The sequence below is a fragment of the Biomphalaria glabrata genome, chromosome 9 (assembly GCF_947242115.1).
Source record: "Biomphalaria glabrata chromosome 9, xgBioGlab47.1, whole genome shotgun sequence".
NCBI lineage: Eukaryota > Metazoa > Mollusca > Gastropoda > Planorbidae > Biomphalaria > Biomphalaria glabrata.
Genome location: NC_074719.1, coordinates 27,074,897 through 27,087,197, shown reverse-complemented (window position 1 = coordinate 27,087,197; position 12,301 = coordinate 27,074,897). Strand labels below are relative to the sequence as shown.

The following is a 12,301-nucleotide window of genomic DNA, read 5'->3' as shown; positions in this document are numbered from 1 at the left end:
AAGAGGATTCCTATTCCAAGACCACTGCTGCCAGCTAAATAATGAAAATAAAATGATACAGGCTTAGAAATGTAATTACACCGTGCTATAAAGTGCACAAAAAAAAAAGTCTTCCCTATTCAATACCGTTGTATTGCTATTTATTGTATAGACGTTCTGCATGAAAATGTCCACTAGACTTACATGGCTTGGTTTGCATAGGGTTTCAACTTTTATCAGGGCATCTAATGCTTTGTATGTACAATGAATATATGTCGCGTTGTTAAAACAAATGAATTTTCTAATTCAAATGCTGTTAAAGTTTGTAAACGTTGGTGATAACAATACAGAGAGAAAGAATGAGAGACAGACAGACATTCAGACAGACAGACAGACATAGATTATATCTATTAACAATTAAGGTTTAACTTACTTTTTGTGGACTTACTGAGATTCCGACGTTTGGAAAGATTGTATTACCGCCCATTTCTACATCACTCAGCTGGTGAAAGTTAAACAATTCAAAAGAGAATTTTAAAATACAAACAAAAATAAATACATTCCTATTATTAGTACTATTTAGTGCCTATTTAATGTCAAATTCAGATCTAACAATATTTTCTGTATGACAACAACAACAACAACAAAAATAAAAAAAAAATAAAAAAGTAAATCTAGTTCAGGGGTTCTCAACCTGTAGGTCGCGACCCCCTTGGGGCCGATTGACAATTTGCCAGGGGTCGCCAAAGACCATTGAAAAAATGGATTGTTATTGTCTATTCTTCAATTGCTGTGTGTGTGCGGGGGAGGGGGGGGGGTCGCGGCTTAGTAGGGGATTGTAAAAAGGGGTCGCCGAGCATAAAAGGTTGAGAACCGCTGATCTAGTTTTTCTTACGCAAAACATCATCTAGTTCTAGTTCCAAATGATCGAACCAAATATTTGTTTTTGGTTTCATTTTGAGTTTTAAGATATTCTCACAATAGTATATCATTGCCTAGTTGGGTAATATAAGCAATAGAAATTTTGTATAACATAGCCGCGCTTTAGGCTGTCTCCATATTTATAATTTCATTTTGACTCAACAATGAGAGTTCAAGGTAATTCTTAGTTCTCTTCAGGAGAAATGTATTTTTAAATAGCATTGGTGAAAACACTACTAAAAGATATTAAAGAGACATAAGATATATATATATATATATGTATATAAAGATAGAGATAGATAGATAGATAGATAGATAGATAGATAGATAGATAGATCATGAGCATGCGTGGGGGAGGGGGAATTTTGTGACTGATTTTTTGCTTTGATTTTGTTTATTTTAGACGAGTTTTTTTTTATTAAACCATCACTTGCCGCAGTGCAGCCAAGGGGGTTTTGAGTTTAAAATCTCCTCCCAGGGGGTTTTGCGGTTAAGCTCTCTCTTATATAAAACAAAAACAAAATGCAAACAAAAATCCCCAAAATTCCAAGAGCATAGCCAAGGGGGATTTTGATTTTAAACCCCCCTCCAATTTTTTTTTTACATTAAAACCCCTCTCTTCAATATAAGACTAAAGCAGGGGGCTTTAAGTTAAAACCCCATCCAGAGGGTTTTGAGCTTAAAACCTCCCTCCAGCGGGTTCGAAGCTAAAACCACCTCTTCTATAAAAAAAAGCAAATTACTCACTCAAAATTCTATGAGCGTGGCCAAGGAGGATTTTGAGTTTAAACCAGTGGCGTAGATAGCCATGTGCGAGTGGTGCGGGCCGCATGGGGCATCAAGTGGTGAGGGCATTAAACTAAAGATAAATTTTCTCAATATAATCAACGGATTGTACTTACAGGAACAAAGACAAACTACCGAATTTGAAATGTTAACTAGAAATTAATTGACTCTTCCGACTCTGCTACTTATGTTAATCTCCTATATTCTTTCTTAAATTAAACGTAAGCTATTAAGCAGGTTAAATCAAGTTGACTAGATTTGTTTAAATCTCTGAAGGAAACGCACTTTTACACACTCAAGCACATTTTGTTACTCCATTGTTCAGTACGCTGGTTTCATCTAGATCTTATAAATAAATGCCTTAGACTCTAAAATAGCAGAATCTGGCACTTAATGGGCATCGAAAACGAGTTGAAGAAAACTGACAAAGACAAATTCTAGGTCATTTCTAGGGGTTTGTGAAATTACTATTCAAGTACAATCCATTCCTGAGAGAACATGTGCTCCGAGCCTGGCTTAGTTTTAGACCAAATACGTACATGTCTCCACAAATACAAAACGAACCTGTTGTAATATTGGGAGACAACGAGACAAATATTTCCTTTTTTTTTTAATAGTTCACCTGACAACTGGATCAATTTTTCCTAATGTTGAGGTTATCATGGATGCTGAGGGGATACTTATTCTAATACTAATCATCTTAATTTATTATCTGTTCTAACCATTCTCTGAGTTTGGCTGGAATTCGGACTGAAGTTTAAATCTATTCAGTAAAATGTTTTCGGTATACTGGACCGTTTACACACTTTTTTATCGACTTCAGCACACCGCTAGGTAACTGAAACTAGCCTTAAGCGATTGGTTAAAACGCGTTGGAGCGCCAGAGGAAAAGTCGTTAAGATAGTAATGGATTCATTTTCAAAAATTATAGAAAATCAGAGAATTGACTAGAACAGATGAAAACTCTTCTATTCGGTCTGAAGCAGGTGGATTGTTAGTTGCTATCTACCTTGGGTTTTTGGCTCCTGTATTAACTGAATTAAGACGGTTTTTTTAGAAGGGGGGCATCATGAGGAACTACCGCAAAGGGCATACTATACCCAAGCTACGCCATTGGTTTAAACCCCCCCCCCCTCCTCCAGAGGGCTTTAAGTTAAACATCTCTCCAGATGGTTTTGAGTTTAAAATCTCCTACAGATAGTTTTGAGGTTGAAACCCCCCTCTTCATTATTATTCTCAAGCAAACTAACCACCAAACTCTGTGATTTTAAAACGACACACCTTACATAAGTAAACGTCACGACTTATCTTACACGAGTAAACGTCACGACTTACCTTAGACGAGTAAACGTCACGACTTATCTTACATAAGTAAACGTCACGACTTACCTTACATAAGTAAACGTCACGACTTACCTTACATAAGTAAACGTCACGACTTACCTTACATAAGTAAACGTCACGACTTACCTTACATAAGTAAACGTCACGACTTACCTTACATAAGTAAACGTCACGACTTACCTTACATAAGTAAACGTCACGACTTACCTTACATAAGTAAACGTCACGACTTACCTTACATAAGTAAACGTCACGACTTACCTTACATAAGTAAACGTCACGACTAACCTTACATAAGTAAACGTCACGACTTACCTTACATAAGTAAACGTCACGACTCACCTTACATAAGTAAACGTCACGACTTACCTTACATAAGTAAACGTCACGACTTACCTTACATAAGTAAACGTCACGACTTAACTTACATAAGTAAACGTCACGACTTACCTTACACAAGTAAACGTCACGACTTACCTTACACAAGTAAACGTCACGACTTACCTTACACAAGTAAACGTCACGACTTACCTTACACAAGTAAACGTCACGACTTACCTTACACAAGTAAACGTCACGACTTACCTTACACAAGTAAACGTCACGACTTACCTTACACAAGTAAACGTCACGACTTACCTTACACAAGTAAACGTCACGACTTACCTTACACAAGTAAACGTCCTGTATATAGTTTACTTACATAAATGAGAAATGTCAGTATTCTTTCAAACGTATCCTGAAGATGAAAAACATAAAAAATACTTAAAAAAAAAACAACCTCTTTTATACAGCTTATAGAGCGAGTATTTTGCTCTTAATAACTTATGCATTTTAGATTAAAAAAAAACAACATTTACCCCCCTATCTCCTTCGCCCCCCTCCGTCCCCCGAGAAAAAAATGCTGGTTAAGCGAATGCATAAATCTACTACTCGTCATAGGCCTAATATTCTAATGATAAGCCTTGGGGTGTAGACCTAGTAGACGATGAGCAAAATATAAATGAAAACCTTAAGTTATCAATCTCTTGAATAATATAATACCTACATGCGGAAACAGCCATAGTGTAGACCATGTTTTAAGATTTTCTAGTTCTCTAGCCAAATTTAAATATATAATATAATATATTTGTATAGGCCCCCTACTTTGAAAAATAATAACGGTCAGAATTGAGTTTTCCTATTGGTAATTCTTTACCAAAAATCTACATCAATTGTCGAATTTGTCGGAAAATCGTTAGAGCCGTTTTTGAGATCAGTGTCCACCCAGCTTTTTGAGTCCTCCCACCGTGGAGGTTTTAGGTTTTTAGTTTTATATATATTATTTATAGATAAGACTAGTCGGAAGTGACCCGCGGGCCTCAGTTTGTGTTTCACTGATCTAGTGCATGGGATTGAGTTCTATGTTAAATATGGTGATATGTCCCAGAAAAACGTTTACATTTTCACACGAAAATGAAACTCGACTCTGAAGATGTGGTTTACCCGTTTAGCCGACTTATTCACAACTAATATACTTGACTCTGAAGGTGGGTTTACCCGTTTAGCCGACTTATTCACAACTAATATACTTTACTCTGAAAATGTGGTTTACCCGTTTAGCCGACTTATTCACAACTAATATACTTGACTCTGAAGGTGGGTTTACTCGATTTGTTCAAAAGTTTCGTACTTCAAGATAACGTTAGAAATTTTTATTTTTAGGGATTTTAGATTATGGTAGGACTACTTGATATATTTTAGGCTCATCGCTAGTATCTAAGGAACATTCAGGCCAAGTCTAATCAAAATTGGTCAACTGGATTTGATTTCTATTCAGAACATACATGCATACATACATACATGCATACATACATTCATACATACATACATACATACATACATACATACATACATACATACATACATACATACATACATACATACATACATGCATGCATACATACATACATACAAACATACATACATACAAACACTTATACATACATACATACATGCATGCATACATACATACATACATACATACATACATACATACATACATGCATACATACATGCATACATACATACATACATAAATTGGTCAACTGGATTTGATTTCTATTCAGGACATACATACATACATACATACATACATACATACATACATACATACATACATACATACATACATACATACATGCATACATACATACATACATACATACATACATACATACATACATACATGCATACATACATGCATACATACATACATACATAAATTGGTCAACTGGATTTGATTTCTATTCAGGACATACATACATACATACATACATACATACATACATACATACATACATACATGCATACATACATACATACATACATGCATACATACATACATACATACATACATACATACATACATGCATACATACATACATGCATACATACATACATACATACATACATACATACAAACACTAATGTACTAATTATGTAGATGTATCTGTGTAGGCGTGTACTAATTATATAGATGTATCTGTGTAGGGGTGTACTAATTATATAGATGTATCTGTGTAGGCGTGTACTAATTATATAGATGTATCTATGTAGGCGTGTACTAATTATACAGATGTATCTATGTAGGCGTGTACTAATTATATAGATGTATCTGTGTAGGCGTGTACTAATTATATAGATGTATCTGTGTAGGCGTGTGCTAATTATATAGATGTAGCTGTGTAGGCGTGTACTAATTATATAGATGTATCTGTGTAGGCGTGTACTAATTATATAGATGTATCTGTGTAGGCGTGTACTAATTATATAGATGTATCTGTGTAGGGGTGTACTAATTATATAGATGTATCTGTGTAGGCGTGTATTAATTATATAGATGTATCTGTGTAGGCGTGTACTAATTATATAGATGTAATTGTGTAGGCGTGTGCTAATCATATAGATGTATCTGTGTAGGCGTGTATTAATTATGTAGATGTACCTGTGTAGGCGTGTGCTAATTATATAGATGTATCTATGTAGGCGTGTACTAATTATGTAGATGTACCTGTGTAGGCGTGTACTAATTATATAGATGTAATTGTGTAGGCGTGTGCTAATCATATAGATGTATCTGTGTAGGCGTGTACTAATTATATAGATGTACCTGTGTAGGCGTGTACTAATTATGTAGATGTATCTGTGTAGGCGTGTACTAATTATATAGATGTATCTGTGTAGGCGTGTACTAATTATGTAGATGTATCTGTGTAGGCGTGTACTAATTATATAGATGTATCTGTGTAGGCGTGTACTAATTATATAGATGTATCTGTGTAGGCGTGTACTAATTATATAGATGTATCTGTGTAGGCGTGTACTAATTATATAGATGTATCTGTGTAGGCGTGTACTAATTATATAGATGTATCTGTGTAGGCGTGTACTAATTATATAGATGTAGCTGTGTAGGCGTGTACTAATTATATAGATGTATCTTTGTAGGCGTGTACTAATTATGTAGATGTATCTGTGTAGGCGTGTACTAATTATATAGATGTATCTGTGTAGGCGTGTACTAATTATATAGATGTATCTGTGTAGGCGTGTACTAATTATATAGATGTATCTGTGTAGGCGTGTACTAATTATATAGATGTATCTGTGTAGGCGTGTACTAATTATATAGATGTATCTGTGTAGGCGTGTACTAATTATATAGATGTATCTGTGTAGGCGTGTATTAAAGAAACAAGAACAAAAAATCATTGAACCTGTTTGGCGTCCATGTGAACATAATAATGTCCAGCTAAGCCATAGTTGACCACCTGGAGAAATGTTTGTTGTTCATTTATATTTGCACTGCTTGATGTCATTTACAATTCTTCTCTAAATAGTAATGTATAGATAATAGTCCAAGAGGTCTAAAACACCCAGTCCGATAATGAGTATTTCCAGACAAAAACAAAATCCATTACTTCACACATAGTTATTTCCTCATATTAAATGTAACTAAAAACAACAACATTGTAACGAAGTAAATAATAAAAATGTTTGGTGTTATTTTTAAAATTGTAAATAGATAAAACTAAACATTTTACTTGTCAATAAACTTTACTAAAAATTTTTTTTTGTATATAAATAAAACTAAACATTTTTTATGTCAATCGATCGACTTAATCAACTAAACATTTTACTTGTCAATGAGCTAAATTAAACATTTTACTTGTCAATGAACTAAACTAAACATTTTACTTGTCCATGAACTAAACTAAACATTTTACTTGTCAATGAACTAAATTAAACATTTTACTTGTCAATGAACTAAATTAAACATTTTACTTGTCAATGAACTAAACTAAACATTTTACTTGTCAATGAACTAAATTAAACATTTTACTTGTCAATGAACTAAACTAAACATTTTACTTGTCAATGAACTAAATTAAACATTTTACTTGTCAATGAACTAAATTAAACATTTTACTTGTCAATGAACTAAATTAAACCTTTTACTTGTCAATGAAATATACTGAACATTTCAATGTTCAATTAACTGAACAAAACATTTACTTGATAGGATTCAGCAGAGTAGTCAATCCTCGATGCTTTCAAACCAGTTACTTGGGTTATTTTTTCAGCTACTTGATTGGCAAGTTCTGAATCTTCGTTATCAACCCAGGCACTAAAAGAAATCAAGTCTGACACTTTGAAGCAAAAGGTAAGGCTTGGGAATGCAATTTCTTAAGCTTAAGTATAAGGTTGCCTGAGTGGTAAAGCGCTTAGCTTACGAACCGAGGGTCCCGGGTTCGAATTCTGGCGAAGACTGAGATTTTTTATTTCGGGATCCATAGGGGACCTCTGAATCCACCCAGCTCTAATGGGTACCTTACATTAGTTTGGGAAATGTAAAGGTGGTTGGTCGTTGTGCTGGCCACAAGACACTCTCGTTAACCATGGGCCACAGAAACAGAAGACCTTTACATCATTAGGCTTATAGATCGCAAAGTCTGAAAGGGATTCTGACTTTTTTTGTACTTTAAAATTAAATATTTGGAAATGAAGTGACTAGGAATTTTTACGAAGATCAGAAAAATACTTTCTTCAGATTAATTTTGTTTTACCTTCATTTTAAGAAAACAGAAATATGAAATGAAAATATTGAGGATTATAGCGGTGAATTAAATAAAAACACAAAAAAAAAAAACAAGGTTATCTCCTAAACTAGACAATGCAATCTATTGAAAGTAGCCAAGTAAATAATAATTAAAATATTTTGTGGTACACAAGCTAAGGAGCTTTAGATTTTTTTCTGCAGTTCTAAAAAATGAACACCTTTAAAATTTCTTTGAATTATATATAATATATTTTACATATAGAGTTAAACATGTGTTTGTAGGTTAGTAGAATGTGGTAAAATAGTTTTAAAAAATGTACTTTAGAAGTATTTTAAAAATATGTGCCCGGGACGCAACCTTTTCTAAAACACGATTTTCATATAGGCAGTTTGTATTATTTACAAATTTATGAGTGAATCAAATGAACTCCAAACGTTAATCAATTTGTTTATCACTAGTCTACATGTAAACAAAAATATGTGGTATGATCTCTCTGGCAAACAACATTTTCTCGTGCAGTGCATTAGATGAGATCGAAGGCATTCATGTTTTAAATGTAAATGGCGGACTTTGGTTATTGATATATTGTAGTTTATAGTTTTTTTTTTGTTGTTTTTTTTTATATCAAGACAAAAATGTTTATAATTGTATTTAGACAACACTAAAGATATGCATTGGTCATTGGTTTGGGGTTCAACCTCCTCCCCCTCCGGAATTTTGCGAACGATTTTTTGCTTTGATTTTGTTTATTTTAAGTGATATTTTAATATTAAAAAATCACTTGACCCAGCGCAGCCAAATGGGTTTTTAGTTTTTGCGGTTAAATCCCCCTCTTCTATAAAAAATAATGCAAACGACAATTTTCAAATTCCAAGAGCAAAGCTAAGGAAGATATTGATTTTAAACCCCCCTCCGAAAGTTTTTTTACGATAAGCCCCCTCTTTAATATAAGAGTAAAGCATACATCAGTCACCATATTCTATGAAAGTAGCCAAGAAGGGTTTATGTTAAAAACATCTCTCCACCAGGGTTTGAAGCTAAAAACCACCTCTTCAATATATACAAAACAACAACAACAAAGCAAATTACACACTCAAAATTCTATGAGCGTAAACAAGAAGGTTTTTGAGTTTAAACCCTCTACTCCAGAGAGGCTTTAAATTTAAAACCCCTACAGATGGTTTTGAGTTTAAAACCCCCCTGCAGTGGGTTTGAAGCTAAAAACCACCTCTTCAATTTAAAAACAAAATATTACACATTCAAAATAGTTGGTTATCCTAATGCTTTTAGATCTATACAGGCCTAGCTGTCGATTTAGACTTAGATCTCAATAATAAGTCTTAAGACTAGAAAAAAAAGTGTACTTGATGTTCGTGCAGTTAAAAAATTATTGTTTGACGCAAATGAATTGATTAAAACCACTAAATATTGACCAATCAGATTCCCACTAGAAACAGAAATTAAACACCACCACGTGGCTCACAAAAAACATTCGGAACAACGCCATTCATAATACTGCATACAAGCTTTTGGCAAAAATTGTTTAACATTTTATAATACTGCTACTTTCAGTTGCAAATATTTACTCCCATAACTTCTACCAGGATCTTACTTTTCCCACTTCAAATGCAGACTGACTAAATAGTTGTTAATTGCATCATTTTTTTGATAATCAAAGTTATTGGTATCACGTGACCAGAAAACAGGGATGTGCGTTTCAACCCTGACCACATGTTGAAAAGTTTTACAAATTTTAATTAAACTTTTTAGTTAGTAACGGGAAAAAAAATTAAACTACGATTTTAACTAAACTTTTTTTTCTAGTTCAACAATGGCCTTAATAAATTTGTTTTAGTTAAACTAAAAGTTTCTAACTTTTTAGTTCACTTTTTGCCCATGACTAGAAATACAGATGAATGAATCAAAGATGAAAACGTCTTACATGTGTCCAGTTCTTCCTTTCGATACCACACCAGGATGTTTACCTTTGAATGTTCGACCTCTTACTAGCTGGAAGCAATAAGTAATTGGATAAAATGAACACATGTTGTCACATGTCAATTAATGTTTTTATGTCTTCAAAATAGGCCAACCCAATAACTGGAGTGGGGTTACATTCCTTAAAACATTAATGTGTTTACATAAGGGGGCGATGTGGCTGATCGATTGGCCTATAAGTCGCAAGTTTTACAGTTTATATTTGACCTTATCATCCAGTTTGGCACATAAAAAATGTAACTACATCGCACATACACACACAAAAACATACACAGACACACACACACACATATTGTACATTATTTGCTGTGATTTATTGGACATTAAAGTGTTCCATTACTTTGAAGCCCTGAGTTGTCAAGTTCTTTGAATTGGTTTTATTGTTAGCAGAGAGCCTCAATAGAGAGAATCGTTACAATATATTAATGATAATTATTGTACTTTGATCTTATTTTTGTCCGACAATGCATTTATTGTAGCATATAAAAGAAACTATTTTTCCTACTACTGTCACATTTTTCATATTAATGTCACATTTGTACAAAACTTCTATCAACCCACTCTGTCTGTCTGTCTCTGGTAAAAACGTTTGTACATGTTACTTCTCCCACACCCATTCTCGGATGAATTTGAAACTTTGCATAATTATTCATTGACATAGACAAGAAATAAATACCATAAAAAAACAACAACAACAACCAATTCGTCAATAATTTACTGGTATTTTTTTTTTCCGATACCAACATGGGAAATTAATCCTTCAGTACTCACAGGTACGGCTAAATATGTCGGGTATTGTCCACATAGATAATTGTACATGTTCTTTCTTCCACAACCATTCATTGATCATGTTCAAAATTCAATATATTATTTATTGTATCTAGAAAAAAACATGAACCAATAAAAAACTGATCAAATGAGTCAATGAATTCTTGGTTATTCATTCTTTTATTTGATAACGATAACTTTTATATTATTGATAGATATAGTTCTAAGTGCGGAGTTCTTTTCCTTAGTTAAGCTTTGATTTTTTTTAAAAAAGGCTTTTTTTTTTACTGACAACATTTCAAAGGACATTATTTGATTAGGTTCCAAAGTTGAGTCACATACAAAGTTCATTCAACCACAATTCCTATGGCAATGGAATTGAACAATGGAATAGAAAATGGAATTAAAAAAATGGAATAGAGCAATAGAGTAGAACAATGGAGTAAAACTATGGAATAGAACAATGGTGTATAGAAAAAAAATGAACAATGGAAAAGAACAATGGTGTATAGAAAAAAAAAATGAACAATGGAATAGAACAATGGAATAGAACGATGGAGTATAGCAATGAAGTAAAACAATGGAATAAAACAATGAAGTAGAACAATTTTTATAGAAAAATGGAGTAAAACAATGGATTAGAACAATGAAATAGAACAATGGAGTATATCAATGAAGTAGAACAATGGAATAGAACAATGGAATAGAATAATGGAATAGAACAATGCAGTATAGCTATGAAGTAGAACAATGGAATAGAACAATGGAATAGAACAATGCAGTATAGCTATGAAGTAGAACAATGGAATAGAACAATGGAATAGAACAATGGAATAGAACAATGGAATAGAACAATGGAATAGAACAATGCAGTATAGCTATGAAGTAGAACAATGGAATAGAACAATGGAATAGAACAATGCAGTATAGCAATGAAGTAGAACAATGGAATAGAACAATGGGATAGAACAATGCAGTATAGCAATGAAGTAAAACAATGGAATTAAACAATGAAGTAGAACAATTTTTATAGTAAAATGGAGTAAAACAATGGATTAGAACAATGAAATAGAACAATGGAGTATATCAATGAAGTAGAACAATAGAATAGAACAATGAGATAGAACAATGGAGTATAACAATGGAATAGAACAATGGAATAGAACAATGGAATAAAACATTGGAGTATAGCAATGAAGTAGAACAATGGAGTATAGCAATGAAGTAGAACAATGGAGTAGAAAAATGGAATATAACAATTAAATAAAAGAGCTGTGGATTAGAACAATTAAGTAGAACAATGAAATAGAATAATGGAATAGAACAATGGAATAGAACAATGGAATAGAACAATGGAATAGAACAATGGAATAGAACATTGGAGTATAGCAATGAAGTAGAAC

At 33.1% G+C, this 12,301-nt stretch overlaps 1 protein-coding gene across 6 annotated transcripts in view; it reads right to left on the bottom strand.

The window, feature by feature from the left end:
* LOC106058828 (prolyl 4-hydroxylase subunit alpha-2-like) overlaps positions 1-12,301 on the bottom strand; it is a 68,818-nt gene that overhangs the window by 10,845 nt on the left and 45,672 nt on the right. For all 6 annotated transcript variants that reach the window (XM_056042874.1, XM_056042875.1, XM_056042880.1 and 3 more), the window contains exons 9-13: positions 10,075-10,142; positions 7,588-7,699; positions 6,789-6,842; positions 3,734-3,769; positions 413-481 (exon numbers count right to left, since the gene is read on the bottom strand). In XM_056042874.1, coding sequence (XP_055898849.1) covers positions 413-481; positions 3,734-3,769; positions 6,789-6,842; positions 7,588-7,699; positions 10,075-10,142 — 339 coding nt within the window. The remainder of the gene's footprint in view (positions 1-412; positions 482-3,733; positions 3,770-6,788; positions 6,843-7,587; positions 7,700-10,074; positions 10,143-12,301) is intronic.